The sequence below is a fragment of the Otolemur garnettii genome, unplaced genomic scaffold (assembly GCF_000181295.1).
Source record: "Otolemur garnettii isolate 467f Iridium unplaced genomic scaffold, OtoGar3 scaffold00008, whole genome shotgun sequence".
NCBI classification, from domain to species: Eukaryota; Metazoa; Chordata; class Mammalia; order Primates; family Galagidae; genus Otolemur; species Otolemur garnettii.
Window position 1 is genome coordinate 37483971 of NW_003852403.1, and position 25548 is coordinate 37509518.

The 25548-nt window shown below is 40.8% G+C and overlaps 1 protein-coding gene across 3 annotated transcripts in view; it reads right to left on the bottom strand.

The window, feature by feature from the left end:
- CPEB3 (cytoplasmic polyadenylation element binding protein 3) overlaps positions 1-17035 on the bottom strand; it is a 187718-nt gene extending 170683 nt beyond the window's left edge. The window contains exons 1-2 of one of the 3 annotated variants that reach the window (XM_012801395.2): positions 16955-17035; positions 15715-16736 (exon numbers count right to left, since the gene is read on the bottom strand). In XM_012801395.2, coding sequence (XP_012656849.2) covers positions 15715-16725 — 1011 coding nt within the window. In that variant the 5' untranslated portion in view covers positions 16726-16736; positions 16955-17035. Of the gene's footprint in view, positions 1-15714; positions 16879-16954 lie in introns of those variants that run through there. The other 2 variants (XM_023509502.1, XM_023509504.1) reach the window with 2 other exon arrangements.
- Positions 17036-25548: the final 8513 nt, after the last annotated feature.

Here is a 25548-nt window from a genome sequence, read left to right on the forward strand (position 1 = left end):
AAAAAAAAAAAAGAAATACCTAGGGGGGAAAAAATCAGTATTTTTGTGTTATACTTCCTGTATCACATATGAAATAACATCTCTCCCTTAAATCAAAACATTCTAGTGTATTTATTTTTCACATACATAAGCATATACTATAGATGAAGCTTTGCTTCTATGGTGTGAATGTTGGTTATACCCCCCAAATTCACATGTTGAATGGGATTAGTGCTCTTATAAAAGTGAGTGAAGAGGGGGTGGTGCCTGTGGCTCAAAGGGGTAGGGCGCCAGTCCCATATGCCGAAGGTGGCGAAGGTGGTGGGTTCAAACCCAGCCCTGGCCAAAAACTGCAAAAAAACCCCACTGAATCAGTTGGTGTATTTATGTTGGACTTCAGTCTTTAAAACTATAAAAAATAAATTTCTATTATTTATTATTCCATTCTGAGATATTTTTGTTACAGCAGCCTGAAGGGATAAAGATATTCACTTAATTGACTTCCCAGAATAACCTGTGAGCTCTATCTTCCCTATAAAAAGTGCACGTAACAGGGTGGTGCCTGTGGCTCAGTGGGTAGGGCACTAGCCCTCTTACCAAGGGTGGCATATTCGAACCTGGCCCTGGCCAAAGTGCAACAACAACAACAAAATGACTGGGCATGGTGGCAGGCACCTGTAGTCCCAGCTCTTAGGGAGTCTGAGGCAAGAGAATCACCTAAGCCGGCTCAGCTCCTGTGGCTCACTCAAGTGGCTAAGGCACCAGCCACGTACACCCAAGGTAGCAGGTTCAAATCCAGTCCAGGCCCTCCAAACAACAATGACAGCTGCAACAAAAAAATAGCTGGGCGTCATGGCAGGCGCCTGTGGTCCCAGCTACTTGGGATGCTGAGGCAGGAGACTCACTTGAGCCCAGGAGTTGGAGGTTGCTGTGAGCTGAGATGCCACAGCACTCTACCCAGGGGGACAGCCAGGTGTGGTGGCTCATCCCTATAATCCTAGCACTTTGGGAGCCCAAGGTGGCTGGACTGCTTGAGCTCAGAAGTTTAAGACCAGCCTGAGCAAGAGCAAGACCCAGTCTCTACGAAAAAAGAAAAAGAAAAACTAGCCCAGCATATTGGCATGTGCCTGTAGTCCTAGCTACTCAGGAGGCTGAGACAAGAGGATTGCTCAACCCCAAAAGTTTGAGGTTTCTGTGATCTATGACACTATGGCACTCTATCCAGTGTGACAGAGTAAGATGCTGTCTTAAAAAAAAAAACATACAAAATGAAGTTCTAGTGGGTCTTATACTCTCCTCCTCAATCCACCACACGGCTCACCAAACTATGGCTCCCAGACTTCAAAACATTTTATCATCTTTATATCTATTTAAGAAACTAAACTTTACATAAGTGCAGCAAAACTAAATTCCTTAAGGTCTAATCTCAACTTTGCTAAGAACTTATTAATAATATGTCTCTGACCTCTCAGTGAGTTTATTCAACTTAAACTAATAATTGATGCCAGGTTTCATTTATTTTATTGCCTGTGATCCTCCCTTATGATTGACTGGTTAGGAATTCTTTATTATTCCTTCCAATGCCAGGCTATCACCCACAAACAGGATGACTAATCGGCTAATATATACTCTAATTCTCAAGGTACAATAACAAAAAATCAAACAAAGCTTTTGACTTAGAATGATTATTTCTTCTCTCAGATGTGGTGTTCTAACAAGTAGTCCACAAAGTAATTTATCTTAATAAGGTTTTCCTTCCCACATATTAAGAATCACACAAAAGCATGGGTGGATAAGCGATGTCAAATCACTTGTTTGAATATTCCCAACACACAGCTTTCCCTTCTGAAATTCCTCTACTTGGCGGTGCCTGTATCTCAGTGGGTAGGGTGCCAGCCAAATACACTGAGGCTGGCAGGTTCAAACCCAGTCCCGGCCTGCTAAACAACAATGACAACTGCAACAAAAAAATAGCCAGGTGTTGTGGCGAGTGCTTGTAGTCGTAGCTACTTGGGAGGCTGAAGCAAGAGAAACGCTTAAGTCTAAGAGTTTGGGGTTGCTGTGAGCTGGGATGCCACAGCATGCCACTGCGGGTGACATAGTGAGACTCTGTCTCAAAAAAAAAAAAAAAAATTCCTCTACTCTAAAACCCAACTGGTTTATGACTCATGAAAATTCTAATCTGTACTATTAGGCATGTTCACCTCTAAATTTTTCCCAGCTGCCTTAACTAAAAACCTGGGAGTCATTCTAGACTCCTCCCTCTCCTTTATTTCCTAATCCAAGTAACCACCAAATCATTCCAGTCAACCTAATTATTTCTTAAATCTATCCTGTTATTCCAACGACTTTAGGTTCTCACATGTTAACTGGTTTCCTGCTTGTATTATATTCCTGACAAAGTTATCCCTGAATAATCTTTCTGAAACAAAGTGATAACTCACCAACTTAAAAGCCTTAAAATAACTTTCTCAGCTTAAAAATCCTTCAATGTCTCTACTCAAGAAAGCTAAAGACATGGAATGGCAGAATGCCTTTTGTGATCTGGCACCCACCTCCTTCTCCAGCCTCATTTCCCACTTGCCTCACCCCTACCTGAACCCTCTGCTCTCTCAAAATACCATGTTGTTTCTTGCCTGTGCACAAGCTGCTCCCTCTGCTTAAAAAACAAACAAATAAACAAAAACAAAAAACACTACTCCTACCTGACTCATTCTTTCATCTGCCTATGCAACCTTGGCCATTCAACTAAAGCATTAAAATGCCCAAAGATGTTCATGAAAACATCATCTTCAATAGCTAAAAACTAAAAAAGCACATACCTATGATCCCAGCTACTTGGGAGGCTGAGGAAGGAGGACCCAAGAGTTTGTGGCCAGCCTGGACAACACAGACCCTATCTTGTAAAAAAAAAAAACTTAAAAGCAATCTAAATCCTCCAAATACTGTGATCAATAATAATGGATTCCAGTGAAGGAATATAATGCAATTATTAAAAGTGTTTATAAATTTAATGACACGATATGCTAAAAATATGGTTATAAAATTGCATACACAGTATGCTCTCCACTATGTAAAATACAATATTGAAAAAGAGACAATTAGCATAAAATACATCTAAGCATTAAGAATAGATATATCAAACAAAAACAAAAAAAGAGTAGATATATCTGGATAACACAATTATGGGCAATTTTTCCCCCTTCAAGTTTTAAATAGTAAACATGTATTGTTTTCACTTTCATTTATTTTTTTGAGACACAGTCTCACTTGGTCACCCTCAGTAGAGTGCTATGGCATCATAGTTCACAGCAACCTCAATTCTTGGGCTCAAGTAATTCTCTTCCCTCAGCATCCCAAGTAGCTGAGACTATAGGGGCCCACCATGACACCCAGCTATTCTTAGAGACAGAACCCCTCTTGCTCTGGCTGATCTCGAACCCATGAGCTCAAGGCAATCCACCTGCCTCAGCCTCCCAGAGTGTTAGGATTACAGGCGTAAGCCATGGCACCTGGCCCTAACATGTATTATTTTCAAGATGAGAAAATCTTGAAAGTATTTTAAACTATGATGACACACAAATTTAATTATTCTTTCCTCTGATCCAAGTTCAAACTCTCTTCATTGTGCATATCATACTGTGTTAGACCATATCTTTCTATATTTTAATACACATTTGTCAGGGAGTTGTCTGAGGATGGGCTATATGGTTCAGCTTTAATCCCTACTGCCCCACCCCTGGCAGAGACCAGTTAAGTGTTTATAAAATTAAATTACTCTTACATTGCTACTACTTGCAAATGATAAATAAATGCCAAGTCATTTATAAGTATAAATCATTAACATACTCAACACATATTTATCATGTGCCTAAAATATCCCAGGTACTGTCCTAGCCTCTGGAGACACTTTTAGTGAAAAACTCTTTTCCCTTCTGGAGCTTACAACTTAAGGAACAAAACAAAACAGCTCATTTCAGAGTGATAAATACTATAAAGTCAGTGTGGGATGAAGGGAATCAGGAAAGATCTAGAGAAAGAATATAACATCAAAGACATATTGAAAAGCCATATGTGGCAGTGCCCATAGCTCAGTTGGCAGGGTGCTGGCCGCATACACCTAGGGTGGCGGGTCAAGCCCAGCCCGGACCTGCTAAGCAACAATGACAACTGCAGCAAAAAAATTGCTGGGTGTTGCGGTGGGCGCCTGTAGTCCAGCTACTTGGGAGGCCGAGGCAAGAGAATTGCTTAAGCCCAAGAGTTTGAGGTTGCTTTGCTGTGAGCTGTGATGCCATAGCACTCTACCCAGGGTGACAGCTTAAGACTGTGTCTCAAAAAAAAAAAAAAGAAAGAAAGAAAGAAAGAAAAGCCAGGTGTGGTGGCTCATGTCTGTAATCCTAGCACTTTGGGAGGCTGAGGCCAGTGGACTGCTAAAGCTCAGGAGTTGGAGACCAGCCTGAGCAAGAGCAATACCTTGTTTCTACTAAGAACAGAAAAACTAGCCAGTGTTGTGGCAGGCACTACAATCCCAGCTACTCAGGAAGCTGAGGCAAGAGGATTGCTTTTGTCCAAGAGTTTGAGGTTTCTATGAGCTATGACACCATGACATTCTACCCAGGACAATAGCTTGAGACTGTCAAGAAAAAAAAAAAAAAGACATTGAAAGACAGTGAGTAATAAGCTCAGAGGCAAGCAAGTATAGCAGAATGTAAGAACTGGACATGAAGTCAAAAACCTGAGTTTCCATTCCTGCCATATTACCTTGTTAGATAATAGTTTGAGTCTCTATTAGGATAATAATCCCTAATTCACTAGGATGTGTAAGGATTAAATAAGATAATTTATATGAAAAGGCCTTTATATGAGGCCAGTGCTTGGCATTTTGCCCTCCTATATTTGTGTAAGTTGTATTTATTTGAAGAAGGGCATCAAAATAACACAATACCCAAAAGCTAGGAGTAGGATTATGATTTTGAATAAAGATGCCAAAAGAAAATAAACAGTGTAAATTCTTTCTCTTTGATCAGAGAATTTTGTAATAGTTATGTGGTTAACAAAAGTACTGCCAATGTTATCCTTAACTATTTATTTGACCTCAGGATTCCTCTATTGATTACAACTGCTTTAAACAATGATGTGGCAAACAGTTGAATAATCTATCCATAAAATCCAATGCGAACATTGAAACAGATTTATAATAAAGGATCCAAAAATTATCTCTCAGCCTTTCCCCATAAACTCAAACTTTAAAAGAGGAAAGGAAACTTTCCACTCCAGATTGCATAAGAGAAGTGCTTCTGGGTACATTTACCTCTTACCTCCTTTAATTGCTGCTTATCTGAAACCTAAGAAGCAGGAGAACTCCTTGAGTTTGAGTAGGAGGTCAGATTGTCAGAACACGAACTTGTTTCCTCTGAAATATTCTCAACCCTAATCAGTCCACAAACCCTACGTCTTAAGAGCAGAAATTCTTTTTTCCTGTACATCTCTGTTTTCTAATTTCACATGCCTATAATAAATGACTGGCTGAATGGGCTTACTAAAATCTGCTCTTTGTCAAATTCCAAAACCAAAGCATTCTCTCCTTAATATTTCTAAATGTTATTGTTAGGGGTATCCTGAATCTCATTCTGGTCAATTCTATTATTAATAACTTGACTAAGAAAATCTGGAACAAACCATACCACCATGACAGGATAAACTCTAAAAGGATAAGCTGGTCAAAATGAAGGAGAGTAAAGAAAAATTCAATTCATAGGATATAAGCTAGTGTTCCCATCTACTGGCTGTCATAAACTTTCTATGTCAAAGCAACAACTATGCTTACTTCCTGGCACATACCAAGCCTACAGAGTCACACCCCCTAAAAGCTATTGGGTGCCCCTAAAGTCTGGAACACATGGTGTTATAGTTTTACAAAGTAAAGATGTATTTTATGACATTATATATATTCACCTATGAACTATGTTTCCACAATCCGTACATTTCCACATTTTATATATTTCCATATTCCATATACCTTGCAGAGAAATATTACAATAGAAAAGCTATCTCAAAAATGTTGAATATAGGCTGGACAGGGTGGCTCACACCTGTAATTCTAGCACTCTGGGAGGCTGAGGGGGGTGGATCGCTTCAGCTCATGAGTCCAAGACTAGCCTGAACAAGAGCGAGACCCTGTCTCCAAAAATAGCCAGGTGTTCTGGTGGGTGCCTGTAGTCCCAGCTACTTGGGAGGCTGAGGCCAGAGGATTACTTATGCCCAAGAGTTTGAGGTTGCTGTGAGCTATGATGCCAGAGCACTCTGCTGAGGACAAAGTAAGATTCTGTCTCAAAAAGAAAAAAATATATATTGAATATACTATCTCAGAGATAAAGGACAAAACTATAAATCTTGGGTTTAAATTTTTATTCATTCATTTAAGCACTCTTCTAGGCACTGGTTTACTTGGTAGCACCGACCATATAATTAGCTGCATTGAATTATAGATCAGGAATTACTTGTATTTGATCTTCACCTTGAAATGAGTTTGAATGCTTGAGGAATGAAGCTATTTGGCTACATAATAGTCTTGTGCATACATAATCAGTACTCAGTGTTTCCTTTCCTTTGTGTATATTAGCTCTAAGATCAAGTCATATGATATAAAGGCTGTTTAGTGCCCCTTTCTGCTTCTTTCCTCTGAGGTTTGACAACAAGAAATTATATCATAAGATTTATTATTATTGAGAATTAAATAATAATGCTCCTGAGAAAAGAAAAGTAGGCTTTATTCCAAGATGCTAAGTTACTACCATATTTTAATTCACTAGCATTTTTCTATTTCAAGTTAAGTCACAATGTAAATATTAGAAGGGTTTCCCATTAAGAAGTTTACATGGGCTCGGCGTCTGTGGCTCAAGCAGCTAAGGCGCCAGCCACATACACCTAAGGTGGCAGGTTCGAATCCCCAGCCCGGGCCCGCCAAACAACAATGATGGCTGCAACCAAAAAATGGCCAGGCATTGTGGCAGGTGCCTGTAGTCCCAGCTACTTGGGAGGCTGAGGCAGGTGACTAGCTTGAGCCCAGGAGTTGGAGATTGCTATGAGCTGTGATGCCATGGCACTCTACCCAGGGGGATAGCTTGAGGCTCCGTCTCAAAAAAAAAAAAAAAAAGTTTACATGTATGTTGAGAGTAGTGGCTCCCCTCTGTAATCCTAAAACTCTGGGCAGCCAAGGTGAATGGATTGCCTGTGCTCACAAGTTTGAGACCAGCCTGAGAAAGAGTGAGACTCTGTCTCCAAAAATAGCCTGGTGTTGTGGCAGGCACCTGTACAGCTACTTGAGAGGCTGAGGCAAGAGAATCACTTGTGCCCCAGAGACTGAGGTTGCTATTAGCTATGACACCATCACACTCTACAGAGGGTGACAAACTGAGAGACTGTCTCAAAAAAAAAAAAAAAAAAAAGTTTCCATGTACAGTACCCAACACCAAAGGATATAAAAACTAAATGTACCAGAACTGAAATATAACAGGTGAAATAAGACTAGTGAACTCCCATAGAATAAGCTACCCGAAATGTGTAAGGATCGGCTGTGGAAAATTCCTTGCCAGGCTGGCTTTTACTGCAAGTATAGCAACCTTTGCAGGAAAGCCCCCTTGAAGCTATGGTAACTTACTCCAACTCTCAAGATTCAAACTTGGGGTTCTATCCTGAATTCTATCTCTGACAACCACACTGGCCCTGCAGAGCCAGGCATGACTTCCAGGGAAGTGGTAGTAAGGAGTTTCAAATCAGACCTTTGATATCTCCAGAAACACCAAAATCAACACTTGTAGCAGGCAAGAAATTAAGAATTTAAACATTTCCTCTCTTCTTCTCTCCTCTCTTCTCTTTACTCTCCTCCTTAGTGCTGGTCTGCAGCATCCCTCCCTTACCAATAAAGACATTTCGTACAAGCAAAAAAAAAAAAGAATTTAAACATTTGTCCCATCAGCAATTGAAATGTTCACAGAGCAAAGAAAACTCTTACACTTACATTAATGAGTCAGCCACAGCAAAAACAGTCATAAATCGCCACCATTCACATGACATAAATCTATACTCCCTAGTCCTCAGAGCACCATGACCGGCTTTCTAGAATATACAGACCATAATATACAAATGCCTTTTGATGGTATTCCATCCCTGCTGGACACATCTTTCTAGTCTCTCTCCATTAGATGCCATCAGCTGGTTTTTAACTCAGTACTGCTGAATATCAACAATATTTCCTCTTTGGAAACAGGTGCAGTGGCTCATACCTATAATCCTAGCACTCTGGGAGGCTGAGGCGGGTAGATTGCTTGAACTCAGGAGTTCAAAACCAACCTGAGCAAGACCCATCTCTACTAAAAATAGAAATTATTAGTTGAGCATTATGGATGGCACCTTTAGTCCTGGCTACTTGGAGCCTGAAACAAGAGGACTGCTCAAGCCTAAGAGTTTGAGGTTGCTGTGATCCCTAACACCTTGGTACTCTACCCAGGGCAACAGATTGAGCCTATACTTCAAACAAAACACCAATATCTCCTCTTTGAAGCCCCAATTCTGACTACAATTAGTAGTTAGGCAGGCATCCGAGAGTCGTAACAGTATTCCTTTAACAGTATCTGATTTTCAGAAAACTTTGTATACATTCTCTCATAAAGTATGTCCTCTACCTTCTCCGTTTTTGCAGACTGGGAAAAAGATTCACCACCAGATAAGTGATTTGACCCCAACCACCAGTGAAAGAGCAAAGGCTTTGACCAGTGTCTTCCTCAAAGATTCACAGGTTGTCCACTATTGTGCTCCCCTCCATCTTATTCTCTTTCCTCAATAAAATCTACACAGCTTTGTCAAACTTTTCATACTTCAGTGAACAAAGCATAATCTTTTGATAATGCAGATCAAAACACAACAAAAATCACCTAAGCAATGACAACGAATTACCACTGGACAAGCATGATGCTTCATGCAGCCCTTGAAAAACAGCAAAAGAAGCTAACCAAAGGAGAAAGCTGTAGAGAACTGTCTTGTCTATCACAGGATGTCTAGAAATGTTACATTTTTGAGAATGTACTTTTATATTAACTCATGTTAAGGTCATAAAGAGTTTATATAACCACTTTTTACAAATGCAATTTTGAAATACACAGTTTATATTAATGTTTCTAGTAGCATCGTTTAAAAGCCCCAATATTTCCTAACCAACCCATTTTAAATAGAATATAGACTATGTGGCTCTGCTGGCAACCATGTTATAATAGGTTCGAAAAGTTTGTGGAGCTGGTGTAGACCTTAAGTGATTTTGCATTACAGCACTAGTTAAGAAACCAACTAGAGGCTCAGCGCCTGTAGCTCATTGGCTAGGGCGCCAGCCACATACCCCAGAGCTGGCGGGTTTGAACCCAGCCCGGGCCTGCCAAAAAATGACAACTACAACAACAAAATAGCCAGGCATTGAGGCGGGTGCCTATAGTCCCAGGTACTTGGGAGGCTGAGGCAAGAGAATCGCTTAAGTCCAAGAGTTTGAGGTTGGTGTGAGCTGTGACGCCACAGCACTCTACCGAGGGCAACAGAGTGAGACTCTGTCTCAAAAAACAAAAAAAGAAACCAAATAGAGAAGTATCTTAAGTTTTAAATCTAGGTCATCCTATCTCATTGGGAGATCAGCCTTAACAAGAGCAAGACCCTGTTTCTACCAAAAATAGAAAAACTAGCAGGCCAGGCATAGTGGAACACGCCTGTAGTCTCAAGTCCCACCTACATGGGAGGCTGAGGCAAGAGAATTGGTTGAGCACAAGAGTTTGAGGTTGCTGTGAGTTATTGTGCTATAGCACTCTACCCAGGGCAACAGAGACTCCATCTCAAAAAACAAATGCAAGCATAAATTGGGTGCAGTGGTACAGGCCTATAGTCCCAGCTACTTGGGTGGCTGAGATGGGAAGATCACTTAAGCCCAGGAGTACGAGGCTGCAGTGAGTTATGATCACGCCACTGCACTTCAACCTAGGCAACAGAGAGAGACTCTATTTCTTAAAAAGAAAACAAAAAAAAATTTTTTTGTTTTTGTAGAGACAGAGTCTCACTGTATTGCCCTTGGTAGAGTACCATGACATCACACAGCTCATAGCAACCTCCAACTCCTGGGCTTAAGCAATTCTCTTGCCTAAGCCTCCCAAGTAGCTGGGACTACTTCTGCCCGCCACAACAGCCGGCTATTTTTTGGTTGCAGTTTGGCCAGGGCCGGGTTTGAACCCACCACCCTTGGTATATGGGGCCAGCGCCCTACTCACTGAGCCACAGGTGCTACCCAGAAAACAAAATTTTTTAATGCAAAAGTAAGCATAAACTAGACATATTATATTTCTTCCTGGAACAAAAGAATACAAACTAGTTGAAAACTATTGCTATTTCATAAAAATTTATTATGAGTAGGCATATTTGTTTTTTAGTATCATTTACATTCCCATGAATTCATTTAAGGAATTTTTCCTGTTATGGATAACCCGCCAGCAAAATTAAGACTAAATTATACTTAACTAGACATATTAGAAAACATAAAATTTCCTTTAATCATTTTTAACTTGGAAGTAGAAGCAAGGGATAAAGGCAGAGATGCAAACAGAAAACATGAAATGTTTTTTTTTTTCCAAAAATAAAATTCAAAAATAAATAAATAGGAAAAAATATTGACAAATGTTGACTAAATAGTGGTATATTTAGTATTTCTGTATTTCTCCTCCTCCATTTCTAAAAATATATAATTTTTTTTAAAAGGCTGGACATAGTAGCTCAACGCCTATAATCCTAGTACTCTGAGAGGGAGGTGGGTGGATTTACTTGAGCTCAGGAGTTTGAAACCAGCCTGAGCAAGACCTCTAAAAAAATAGCCAGGTATTGTGGTAGGTGCCTGTAGGTGCCTGTGTAGGTGCCTTAGAAGGCTGAGGCAAGAGAATTGCTTGAGCCCAAGAGTTTGAAGTTACTGTAGGGCAATAAAGTGAGACTCTGATTCAAAAACAAACAAACAAACCACCACCAATTTCCAGGGTGTCTCATAAAGTCAAGGACAGATTCAGTCTAGCCTCCAGCATCTACGCTGGACTGTTAAATATCCTAAAGGTAGTATAACCAAGGGTATAGGAACCATGGACTCTGGACACACATTGTCTCAGTATAAATCCAAATTTTGCCAGTAACTAGCTGTGATCTTCAGCATACAGTATAAATGGACTGGCCCCTCAATTTCTTTGTCAGTAAGTCAACTACTTTGTCCTACCTCAAAAATAGATCCATCGAAAAACTACATGGAAAAGGCTTAGCACAGGATCTGGCCCACAGGTAAATGCTAGATTACCACATTATTACAATGACCAAAGGCTCTGATCCTGAGGCTTCCAGGCAGACAGGCAAGAAAAACAAATGACATTACACTGAACTTTGGAGATACTAAGAATGCAGTATTACATGCTGGTAATCCATCCTATGATAGACTCTCTATAATCCTGAGGGTACAGAAAAAAAGAGTAAGTGACCTTACACAGAAGTCTAGAATTATTCAGATTGCAATGTATGAAAAAATCAGTAAACCACATTTTCATAAGATCATATAGAGCCTCTAGTAACCATTACAGTAACAACTAAACAATAAAACCCAACATCTACAGGACATTATACCACAGGCAGTCATCGTGAGAAACTATATAACTTTATAATGTAGTGGTTATATAGTTTCTCATTTGATCTCCCATGTAGCAAGAGACTATTTCTATTCCCATTTTACAGATGAAGAAATTGAGGGTTGGCAAGTTTACATAATTCGCTCAAGATTACAAAGCTAGTAACTGGCAGAACTGAGATGTGAATCCAGGCAATCTGCCACCAAAGCCTGCTTCTAACAAAACTATCCACCTAAATAAACCTGGGCAAGTCACTTCACAAATTTCATCCACTGTGAAATGAGAATCATAGGCTATTTTAAGTGTTTTCAGAAGTCTTTTCTAAACTTCTCTGGACAATAATGCTATTTTTTTTTTTTTTTGAGACACAGCCTCAGGCTGTCCCCCTGGGTAGAGTGCCGTGGCATTACAGCTCACAGCAACCTCCAACTCTGGGGCTCCAGCGAGTCTCTTGCCTCTGCCTCCCAAGTAACTGGGACCACAGGCGCCCGCCACAACGCCCGGCCATTATTTGGTTGCAGCCGTCGTTGTTTGGCGGGTCAGGGCTGGGGATTTGAACCCGCCACCTTAGGTGTACGTGGCTGCCGCCTTAGCCGGTTGAGCTACAGGCGCCGAGCCAATGCTATTTTTTTTTAAAGTTATACTGTGATACCATCTTTCACCTTTTATTTCAGAGACAGAGTCTTGCTGTTTTACCCCAGCTGGTCTTGAACTCCTGGCCTCAAGTGACCCTCCTGCCTCAGTCTCCCAAGTAACTGAGATTACAGACATGAACTACCACACCCAACAATGCTATTGAAATCCAAGTTCACAGTGTACAGAAAATATCTCAGTTCTAGTCCTTTTATGTACTTAGGTGTCCCTATCTTATACAGAATAATTCATACATATAATTTCTACAGTAAAGCGCCTCACCATTCTTGAGTTCTGCAGGGAAGAAGTACATCACCAGGATGCATCCGCCTGATAGAAAACCTCACTAGATAGTTCCACCATTAAGTCCCTTTGAATGGAGTCCAAAGAAAACCAGAATTCAAATGAATTCTTCATACCTGGTTCTCTGTACTCTCAATGAATCCCCAACAATAAATACATAAAAAAAGATAAAATGAATTCTTCTTGATAACACTAGAGCTATAGGGAAGTTTTAAGACATCTAACAACACAATTAGACAGAGCTGTAGGACCAGAGTTAAGAGGTAGGACACTCTACCTCTTAGTAGGCAAAACAATTTTAAGAACAAAAAAAGAGGCACTCAACCCCAGGGTGAGTGAGACTGTCTAAAAACAAACAAACAAACAAACATACAAAATCCCCTAAAGCTTCATTTTTTTTTTTTCCTTTTAGAGACAGAGTCTCACTTTGTAGCCCTTGGTACAGTTCCATGGCATCACAGCTCACAGCAACCTCCAGCTCTTAGGCTTAGGAATTCTCTTGCCTCAGCCTCCTGAGTAGCAGGGACTACAGGCACCGGTCACAATGCCTGGCTATTTTTTTTTGTTTGTTTCAGTTTGGCTGGGGCCAGGTTCAAACCCGCCACCCTCGGTATATGGGGCAGGTGCCCACTCATTGAGTCACAGGCGCCACCCCTAAAGCTCCAATTTTAATAGCAAAAAAAGAGGCTTGGCGCCTGTAGCTCAAGCGGCTAGGGCGCCAGTCACATACACCGGAGCTGGAGGGTTCGAATCCAGCCAGGCCCGCCAAACAACAATGACAACTACAACTTAAAAATACCTAGGTGTTGTGACAGACGCCTGTAGTCCCAGGTACTTGGGAAGCTGAGGCAAGAGAATCGCTTAAGCCCAAGAGTTTGAGGTTGCTGTGAGCTGTGATGCCATAGTACTCTACCCAGGGTCACAGCTTGAGATTCTGTCAAAAAAAAAAAAAAGACATAACGTACAGGTAATTCTTCCTAAGGCCAAACAAATAAACCTCAATTTTTAGTCAAACCTCTCCTCCTACATAACTTTTAGCAAATTTTTGCCTACTAAACAGCATCATCAAGGATAAAAGGAGACCAAACTCAATCCAGCCCACTTGGCTCTTATTAGCATCACAGGTGAATGGTTTGCTGAGAAACAACAGGCAATCTTCATACTACTTGTCAATATCAGGTTAGGGAAAATTTTGTGGATTTAATCTCTCCTAAATTTCCATTTCAAGACATAATTAATCAAAAGCTAGTTGTATTCGTATTTAGCTCCTAGAAAAAGTAACACACTATCAACTCCCAAACCTCCCCATAAGACAGATCCTCTAAGACTGCACTTCCGCAGAGAAAGTCAGAATTAAAAGAGGGACTGTTAGAAAAAGCAGGCCTCTCTGACCAAATGCAGCCTTACTGATCTAGCTCTCCAAAAATAAGCACATAGAAAAGTTCCAGAAAGCAAACTCCTCCTTTTCACTATCTACCAAACTAATACCATCCTGCAGTATCACTTCATTAAAATAAGCAAAGTTTAGAATGGGAAGAAATATACTTTAACTTTAAAATCTTCCATTCTTAAAGGACCCCTGTGAAAATTCAGCAAAAGCCTATCATTAAAAATTGTCATATAAACAATTTAAAGGTTTCATGGACTTGAACTGCCAAGATTAAAAATCATTGTTCCAACTCAGAAAGTCATGTTCTTTTCAATCACCCCATCTCTTCCTTCTTGGATGGGGACCACCCCAAATATCTGAAATGTAAAGAGTTACAAAATGAAGGTTCCAATCGGGCCATATCTTTTCAAACTACCTTTGTCAAATGTCAGTTCTGCCATCTTTCAGCATTGCTCAAAGGATTTCTGCTTCATTTCCTTGACCACCCAAACTGGGTCTTGTTCAAAGCCTTCCCCTTTCCTCTTCACTTCCCTTCTCCTTTTTAATGCAGCCTAGAAACTTACAGCCCAATCAATTTTAAATGAAGGATAAGAATTTGCCTGAAAGCAAAAGTCTCCACCCCACACCCAATCCCCACAGTGAACACACACCTTTCCCACCCAAGATGTCCAGGATACCACCAACTGCTATGGCTGTAGATTGGATGAGAAAGCAAAAACAGAAATAAGGACACACTCCATTCAACCTTTTTGTCTGAGCACTTCCTGGGTTTTTCTTTGGCATTTAACACCAAGACACAAGACTCATTTTTCATTAAAGTTGCAAGACTTTCACTTTGCCCAGTTTCAAGTGGTGTAATTGATCTGCATTGGCTTCTTAAATAACCCAACTGGTGAAGGACACTGCAGCTTTAAATATTTCAGTGCTAGCTAGCAAATAGACTCCATTGCAATATGGCTCTGAAGGTCGTGTCCCATTGTTTTCTCTTTTCTCTGCAAAACCCCCCTCCCCAATTTCTAAATCCTTTTTCTAGGTAATACGGAAAAGGCTGCCCCTAAAATTTCCACTCTTCCACTTCCTTCCTTTACAGAGTTCCGGGTGTTTATTAGAATCTCACACTCACAATTTTCCCAGCAGGGGCAATATGCTGATTGTTATTAATGATTCTAGCACCTTAGCGAGACATAAACACATGTGTTCACATTAGTTTAACTGAGCATATGCAACTGTCTGAAATAGCACCACTCGAAGGTTGTTAACCTCTTCAAGAGTAAAGCCAGGGTGGTTTGGGTGTGGACGGCTTTCAGGCGGCACCCTGAGCCTAGATTGCATAACCTGAAATGTGTAGCTATTTAAATGATAGGAATCTCAGTCTACTCTTTCTGGGACTATGCCAGCACCTTTACTTATCACAAGAGGTCAAAATAAGAGCCATAAGCACAGTGAAGGAGAAAATAAACTAAAAGAAAAAAGTCCTTTTCTACCCTGATGAGGCGCCTGAGTAGAATTCCTGGAGCAGATTCTACCCACCCCACCCCCAACACCGTTCCATCTCATGCCCCGAGAGTGTAACAGCCCCAGTGAACTGTAGGCTTTGGGAGGAGGCAGAGGAACTGTACATCGCTGCCCTTTTTAAAGAACAAAAACCGGTGGGTGATTAAAAGGCAGAAAGGGCACAAGGAGCGGGGTAGGAGAAAGGCGTGTGCAGGTGCAGCAAAGCATTACCTGAAATGGCAACAGATTGTTACCATTATCGGTCCGGAAAGCATTATCCTCCATCCAGGACTTGGAGGTGAGCGGGGCCGCTCGAGGGAACTTGGGCGGCGCTATCACATTGCTGGAGAAGGGCTTTTTGAGAGGCGAGATAGGGTTGAGCGGAGAAGGCACCCCGACGCCTACGCCCACGCCCACGCCAACAGCCCGGCGAGGGTCCCGTCCCGCCTGCAGGCCGCCCCAGGGGTTGGACGGTGCGCTCCAGGCGGCATTCACGCTTTGGTGCGTGTTCCAGCTGGACGAGGCCGATGAAGCGGCGGCTGCTGCAGCAGCGGCTGCAGCGGCTGAAGAGGAGGACGGCTTGCTGGTCATGATGGGCTGGTGGCCATAGGCCGCGGCAGCGCTCCTCTGCGCGTAGGGTGCCTGGCTGGGGCTGGCGGGTGACCGGCGCTGTTGCTGGGGCTGCGCCTGCGGGGGCTGTGCCGGCTGCTGCGCCGGCGGCGGCGGGGGTTGTGCTGGCTGCGGCGCCGGCGGCTGCTGGTGGTGCTGGGTCTGCGCCAGGCCGATCTGCGGGGAGAAGGTGCCTCCGAAGACTGGGTTGACATGGTGCGGGAAGTTCTGGAAGAGCATGGTCCCGTTGACTGGGGTGATCCCCTGGAAGAAGCTGTCCTCTACCGCGTTCGAGGTGCCCGTTGACCAGGTGCTGCCGAAGGACGGTGACAGCGAAGCGCCCGGTGCCGTGGGCTCCTGAGGCGGCGGCGGCTGCTGAGGTGGCTGATGGAAACTCAAGCCCGGCAGGAGCGGCGATTCCATCTGCATCTTGTCTGGGCAGTTGGAGGCCGGCGGGGCCGCGGCGGGGCTAAGGGCCGGCACTGCGCTGCTGTCCTCCGGCTTGGGGGTCTCTGAAGAGAGGGGCGTGGACGGGGCTTCGGCTGCGCTGGGCTCAGGTTGGGGCTGCTGCTGCCGCTGCTGCTGGGGCTGGAGCTGGGTTTTGCTTTTGTCCATCAGTAAATCATCCTGCATGGTTTGCGCAGCTGAAACGGGAAAAGAGAGAGACGCGTTATTGTCAGTGTGATGATCATTAATGCCCCTCGTTGAAGCGGGCGGGTGTTTTACTTGCGAAAATCCAGTGCCACCGCTACCAGCCAATTGCAATGCAAATCCATAATCTCCCATTTAGAAGAACAGGTCGGGCTGGGGGTGGGAGGAGGCTGGCGCAAGGTCTCTAAAAATACAGTGAGAGCGTCTTCACCCTTTCTGATGTCTTGATTCCTTTTCTGTATTAGTGAGAGATGTGCTTGTAAGACAGAAAAGACAGCAATTTCGCCACGTCTCTTTTTCCCTTCACCGGAACTCAGAGCATTCACCCCGCAATAAGAAACTGATTCTGGTTCCTGTTTTTCCCAAGCACCACCCTCCCCCAGTTATTTGCATACGTCAATAAATACTGCTGCGTCCTTCAGCAAGGTTAAAAAGACACTGCACACACGACCCTTTTTTTCCCCCTGCTTCCCGAGCTCGAGCTTTGAAAAAAACAGTCCTAGCCCTCTTGATTAGCAAACTGCTTTCTTGCGTAGATAATTGTTTCATTTAGCAGCAGCGAACCACGAGGGAGGAAATCCTTGGCATTTGTTAGAAGGACTGGGCTGCACAATCATTCTCTGGCCTCCCAGTAGCTGCAGCTACTCCATTTTGTTAGGAGACAGAAAAAAAAAAAAGTGTTTTAAAGGGGTAAAAACCTACTGAAACGTTTGGCAGTGTTTCCTTCTTATTACTCTCAGGATTACGGTTTTTATGTTTATTCTTTAATTTTCTTGTCTCCAATTCTGGCTCACAAGAGATTTCTTGGCATTTCAGTGCTTCAGGTCTCAACAGGAGCCTGAGAATTTCTCTGCAGAGTAGAGAAATGCTTCTGGTTCGATTTAAGGGGGGTGTGTGTGTGAGAGAGAGAGAGAGAGAGAATCTGTGAGATGGTGTGGGGGTGGGGCTTTACAAAAATCCCTAGGAGACTTAAGTAGACAGTCAAGATAATTCTGGAGTTGCCAGATTTTGGTTTTTTGAATCCTGCTGCCTTGGTCACAAGACTTAGGCAAATTTAGAATCCATTCTCTTATCACTAGTATTAGCAGTGAAAGACTATGGTTTGAAGACCCTGAATTACCATATGCTAGCAAAAACGTTAAAAATAGAAGAGTACAAAGTCCTAAATTCTCATACATTGTAATTATAGTGCCTTGCCATCACTGCTTCATTTAACCATATAAGGAGTGTATGGTATTTTCCATTTCGCATAGAAGGGCTATATTCACCTCTGCCATACGCCTGTTTTCTTATTCAAGGATGAAAATTAGTAATCACTCAGAACCTAGAGATTTCCATACATATAATTATCATTGAGTTAGCTTGTCCCTTAGAATATGTTAATTGCTTTAAATACATGAATATTACAGTGCTGAGACCCTGAAAACAAATATTTTGAAATGCTAAAGGAACATATGACAGAACATACAATTATTTTTAGGTGATGATTCAGTATAATTGCAACAAAATTGCAACAAAGTTATTAAAATATTTAATGTAGTTAATTAACTCAGATACTTGGAGAAGCATCTTTCTCAGGACACTTGTAAAAGGGCATTCAGATACAAAAGCTCTACTAATTATCCTCATAATAATAACTATTGTAAAATAAATGTATTAGAAAATGGAGACATTACTGCTCTTAGCTATTAAGCAAAAAATATTAGAACAAGAAATTAGGTTAAGAGTAGTTTTTGTTTTTAAAGAGTATCATTAAAATGGTTCATTGATACCTTTCATTTCAAAGTTTCACACACAAAACAGTGGGCTCAAGAAATGCTTCACAGCTACCTTACTCTCTATTCCTCACTCCTTAGCCTTCTCCTTCCAAGGAAAAAACCCAGCCCTATATAATATCCATCACAGATTGCCAGCTACTACTAATAAAAGCTACTTAAGATTGCTTCATGTTCCCCAGTTCCCTTGGTCTAAAACAATGGCTTTGATCAATATTATAAAATACAATGTAACAGGCAGCAAAGCTTGCATTCAGACAGCACAAAGTTCTATTGCATCCAAAGAAGATGGTCATAAAAGAGACATTTTCATACTTGGTTGAAACAGTGCTGCAGTAAACCATTATAATCTGGGATTTCCAGTCACTTCCAGTGAACTAGAATTATCTTTATAATAGCCACATCATCATGGCTGAAAAAAGCACTTGGTTGTAATTTTAATATCACTCTGTTTTTCTGGTTGCTTGTATCAATGTTTTTTGTCAATGCCTTCAGTTTAAACTACATGCTCTTAGTGGAAAAATTAATTTTGTACTACAGCATAAAAGCCAAAAAGCTGGGCTCATAACATTTTATAATTGCAGTAATTAATGGTAACACATTCGTTAAAATTTTAAAATATTATACCAGGAACACCCATTTCTCTTAACACTCCTTAAATAAATAAATTTCACTTTCTGCATTAAATTCACTCTGTCAAGGTCAAGACCCACCTTTAATAAATAAGATCCTTTTAAACAAAAGGTAAGCAGTAGATTAAAATAAAATTTATGAATGCAATATGTAATGTCTCTCAGTAGCAGCCTGAATAGTTTGTTTTTGGTGGTTTTTTTTTTTCTTGCTTATTTACAGCAAAGTCTGAGAAATAGATACCTCCTTCCCCTCCCCCACCACGCACACAATAGATATTCTTTTACATGCAATAACCCAATTTCAAGTAACAAATTCTTAGTAGCAGTTACCTTTGAGTGTCCAGTTTTTAAGGATCGATAAAATCTAAAAGTGTGCAGTAATTATTTTCTTCTTTCAGGTTGATTGTGTGACCGCTCTGGCAAAAGCACTTTGACAACTGTAAGAAGAGAGGGCATGCGCACACAGGGAACTGTGGGGGCTGAAGTCCTTCGCAAGGTACTCTGACTTCAGCACGTTCATCCAGGAAAGGAGGAAGGCTCGAAAATACAGATTCTGAGAGGAAGAGGTTGTGCCCCGACTGCATTATATCCTCCTAAGCAATGTAAACCACGAGTTCTTGGAATGAAGGAAGGGGGAGATAATCTGGTTTATCAACTTGATTTAGGAAGCCAGGTTAAAAGAGAAACTGGATTGTAGGACTCAGAATAAATAAACCCAGCAGAGCTACCTTAAATGGTATTAGAATTGTAATGACAGGATAGCCAGCAAGAGGAACCCTACTAGAAAAAAAAAGATTGAGATCAGGAAGAATAAGCAAGGGAGGGGAAAACTACTATAGAATGTCAGACACTTAAAATCTGACACACTTTAAAAAAAAAACACTTTAATATAGAATTTAAAATACCTTAACATAAATGTAGTATTAACCTTGGAGATCAGGTAAAAATAGATTTTAGTCACAAATTTCTGACGTCCACCCAGATTTCTTTGTATTTGAGTTTTCAGTTGGAGGCATGATTCACTTATTTTAAGATTGTATTTGATATGATCTGAATCAACTCACCTCCTTGTTTTTCCCTGTCAAAATGAAAAGTTACTTTGCATTATTCATACATTGATTAATCAAATAAAATTAAACTCATACTAAAATAATATTTGGTGAAATATTTTAAAATAACTGGACATGTTTAGTGTTTCACTATATAGGACAGAGACTTAAGACAAAAGGTAGAGTTTATTTCTATTAAAGAATTTTTGTATGCTTTTTCCCATTTTAATCTTATGATTCCAAGGCTGAAATCACCACATATTAACACCAACTGTTATTATCTCTGCTTTCTGAAAGCTATAGTTCAAGAACTGGTTTGTTCACAAAGGCATATGATAATATTTCTTGGTGGGCTTTGGTTCAATACCATTCACCCAAGGGGGTTCAGAGTAAATGTCACTTGATGACTATGGTGATTGAACTTTGAACTGAAAATGTTAAGCATCATTTAAAACTGTCTTAATTTTCTATTTACCTTATTTACTAATTAGAATTAAAATATTACCAGAGACTACTAACTGGCACCATTTAGTAGTCTTTTGTTTTGCTTTTGTCTGTTTCTAGTTATTTCTAAGGAAAAAAAACAAAACTAACAATTTAAGAAGAATCATTTTAAATGAATCTGCCAAGAGATCTGTATAAAATAACTAAATGCTTACTTATTACTACTGTGACTTTAACTTATATTCTCCATTTTTTTTCTCTTCCTCTGTCCTAAAGAAAGCTTCCCATCTGTCAAGGTCTGTATTCACCATTTGCATTCCAGAGTTTGCAATGATCAACTTAAGGTTAAACTTAACTCCTGAAGACTTTACCAACCTATCTAACTTCTCCCACATTTTCAAGTACTCGAAATTAAAAAAAAAAAAGCCAGATATGGTAGCTCAGACCTATAATCCTACCACTTTGGGAGGCCAAGGAGGGTGGAGAGCGGATGGCTTGAGACCAGTCTAAGCAAGAGAAAGGCCCCATCTTTACTAAAACAGAAAAACTAGTGGTGGGTGCCTGTAGTCTCAGCTACTTAGGAGGCTGACAGAAGAATCTCTTGAGTCTAAGAGTTTGAGGTTGCTATGAGCTATGATGCTGTGAGCTATGATGCCGTAGCACTCTACCCAGGGTGGCAGAGTGAGACAATGTCTCAAAAAATAAAATCATAGAAATAAAACACTCACGGGCAGTACCTGTGGCTCAGTAAGTGGGATGCCGGCCCTATATACCAAGGGTGGTGGGTTTGAACCCAGCCCCAGCCAAACTACAACAACAACAAAAAATAGCCAGAGTTGTGGCGGGTGCCTGTAATTCCAGCTACTCAGGAGGCTGAGGCAGGAGAGTCCCTAAGCCCAGGAGCTGGAGGATGCTGTGAGCTGTGATGCCACTGCACTCTACTGAGGGTGACAAAGTGAGACTGTCTCAAAAAAAAGAAAGAAAGCACTCATAGGCTCCGCGCCTGTGGCTCAACCGGCTAAGGCGCCAGCCACGTACACCTGAGGTGGCGGGTTCGAATCCCCAGCCCGGACCCGCCAAACAACGACGGCTGCAACCAAAAAATAGCCGGGCGTTGTGGCGGGCGCCTGTGGTCCCAGCTACTTGGGAGGTGGAGGCAGGAGACTCGCTTGAGCCCAGGAGTTGGAGGTTGCTGTGAGCGTGATGCCATGGCACTCTACCCAGGGGGATAGCTTGAGGCTCTGTCTCAAAAAAAAAAAAAAAAAAAAAGAAAGCACTCATAAAAAATCCTTATAGCTTAAAGAAATAAACTTTTTTAATTATTTGAAATTAGCATGTTAGGATTTTATCAGTAAAGTAGAAATGTTTAAGTTATTTAGTTGTGATTGAAATTGTTTACCTGGGCAACTATTAATTAATAATTATTATCCACTTGGTCTCAAGTGCAGGTATACTAATAAATGACAACATGGAGAAAGATAAACTTTGATCCTCACCCTTTATAAATCATTATTAATAACAAATTAGTTATAGTACTGCCCATATTTCATTAAATTGTATTATATTTGAAAATTAACTAGGGCTGACTTCAGTAGCTCACCCCTATAATCTCAGTACTTTGGGAGGCTGAGGTGGGAGGATCACTTGAGGCCAAAAGTTTAAGATGAGCTTGAGCAAGATCTTGTCTCTATAATACATATAAAAATTAGCCAGGTGTTATAGCACCTGTAGTCTCCGGAGGCTGAGGCAGGAGTATGGCTTGAGCCTAGGAGTTCAAGGCTGCAGTATGTTATAATCATGCCACTGCATCCCAACCTGGACAACAGAGCAAGGCCCTACCTCAAAAAAAAAAAAAAAAAGGCCAGGTGTGGTTGCTCACACCTGTAATCTTAGCACTCTGGGAGAGTGAGGCAGGTGGATTGCTTGAGCTCACGAGTTCGAGACCAGCCTGAGCCACAGCAAGACCACGTCTCTAAAAATAGTCAAGCATTGTGGCTGGTGCCTGTAGTCCCAGCTACTCAGGAGGCTGAGGCAAGAGGATCACTTGAGCCCAACCGTTTGAGGTTGCTGTGAGCTGTGACGCCACAGCACTCTACCAGGGGCAACAAAGTGAGACTCTGTCTCAAAAAAAAAAAAAAAGAAAAAAGAAAAAGACTGAAACATAAATATAAAGGTATAAATACATATCAAGCAAATAAATTATAAAAATACCCTCAATAAGGACAAAGCCCTTCTCTACTAAAATCCTGTTTTTCACTTAACCATAAAGGAGGCACTTTCGAAATTTTATCTTCAGGTCACAGAGCTTAACCATACCTCATTCTGAACAGTCATAAAAGGTTGTAAAAAGAGTTTAAAGAGTTTACTCACTGCACTGTACAGTAATCTTTCAGTATGTTGCAGGACTGGTTGGTTCTAGGATCCCCAACTAGTGCTCAAGTCCCACATATAAAACAGTATAGTATTTGCATATAACTTATGTACATCTTCCAGTATAGTTTAAATCATCTCTAGACTACTTATACTTAATGTAATATAAATATTATACAAATAGTTGTTATACTGTACTGTTTAGAGAATGACAAGAAAAATAATCTGTACAAATTCAATATAGATGCATCCCTCCATTTTTTCCAAATATTTTTGATCTGCAATTGGTTGAATCAATCAATGGATGTGGAACCCGCAGATAAGGAGGGCTGACTGTAATGGGTCAAATGCATCATTCTGAGCTTCCTTCCTTCCCTACTTTTATCTCTAGCACAGTGCTTATCTTGAGTAATTGGTAGTTTCTTCCTGCATGTTTTCTGAATAAATGGATAAATGTATAGGTATATAAAGCATAGTTTTTGATTACCTAAGAGCAATTATTTTTCTATCAGCTACAAGAATGGATAGGAAGGGAAATGGTATAAAATAAATCATCTTGGCCTTTGTGATATTCAGTAATATGCAGATCACTTGATTATCGTCACGAAATAATAGACACACACTTTACCCCTCCACAAAAATTGATTCTTCAAGTCACAGTAGCCACTCTGAGTTAAGTCCAATGGGTGTTTTGTCAGGTTTCATCTTGCTTGACCTTGCAGCAACACTGACTTAACTGACCACACTTACTGGATATACAGTGATACATTGCATTAACAATGTTTCAGTCAATAACAGGCTGCATATGTGATGGTGGTCTCATGAGATTACAATGGAGCTGAAAAATTCCTATCACCTCCTGACATAGTAGCTGTAGTGAGGTCACAGCTGTTCTAAAGTCATAGTGAAACACATTACTGACATGACTATGGTGATGCTGGTGTAAACAACTCTACTGCACTGCTAGTTGTATAAAATTATAGCACATATAATTATATATACTACATAATAACAATAAACAACTGTTACAGTTTATTTATTGTACTTTATTTTTATCATTATTTTAGAATATATTTCTTCTATTTATTAAAAAAAAGTTAAAAGTTTCAACATCATAATGACTTCAAATCTCTTTAAGTTAACCTAGAGGTTTTAAGTTCTAAATACAAACAATAAGATTATTTTATTTTGAATCTTCTCATGTTACACTATGGTGCTGCCATTTGCTCTAGTCTTACCAGTAGCATAGGAACGTTTTTTCTACATATAAAACTTGCTTAATTCTTATTGATTATATGCCTAAATATTTTGTTATATTTATTGCTATCATAAAGGGAGATTTTCAGTCTTTGTACTTTCTATTAGTGTACTGAATTATTTTATTAATTGTGCTTATATTTTAGTCAGATTGCCTTTGGTTCTGGAGAGATAAAAGCAAAATAACCTGTTTATAATTATAATTTCACCTCCTTCTTTCCAATTTGTATACCTGTATTTTCTTTTCTTGCTTAACTGCTTTGCATAAAGCTAAATAAAAGGAAAAAAATGTTTAAAAATAGCCTCAAGCAAATCCTTTAGGAGGTATACCAGAAGGAGTCATTATTATTGTTATAAGAGATATCAGATATAAGCGCTCTAAACATCTTACTGCCCCAGGAAAACTTCCAGCGGGACAACATGGAGGTGGAAGACAGTGATATTGATAATACTGACCTTAAAAATTTTTTAAAGAGATAAAAGCTTATAGAGTAAGGATACTTTGCATAGCTATACAATATATTTGTGTTTTAAGCTATTACAAGAATAAAAAAGTTTTTAAAAATTAAAAAGTTTATAAATTAGTCCTGGCATAGTGACTCACACCTGTAATCCTAGCACTCTGGCAGGCCAAGGAGGGTGGATTGCCTGAGCTCAGGAGTTCAAGACCAGCCTGAGCAAGAGTGAGACCCCTGGTTCTAAAAATAGCCAGGCACGGTGGCAGGAGCCTTGTAGTCCCAGTTACCAGGGATGCTGAGGCAACAGAATCAATCACTTTGAACCCAAGAGTTTGAGCCCATCGCACTCTACTGAAGGTGACAAAGTAAGACTCTATCTCAAAAAAAAAAAAAGTTTATAAACTAAAAATGTTACAGCAAAGCCAGGTGCAGTGTCTTACACCTGTAATCCTAGCAGGTTGGGAGGCCAAGTAGGTGGATTGCTTGAGCTCAGGAGTTGGAGACCAGCCTGAACAAGAATAAGATTCCCTCTCTAGTAAAAATAGAAAAGCTGGCGGTGCCCATACTCAGTGGGTAGAGTGCTGGCTACATACACTGAGGCCGGTGGGTTCAAACCCAGCCCAGGCCAGCTAAAACCACAATGACAACTGCAACAACAACAAAGTCAAGCATTGTGGTGGGCGCCTGTACTCCTAGCTGCTTGGGAGGCTGAGGCAGGAGAATCACTTGAACCCAAAAGTTTGAGGTTGCTGCGAACTGTGACACCCAGGCACTCTACCCAGGGCGATAGCTTGAGACTCTGTCTCAAAAAAAAAGGGGG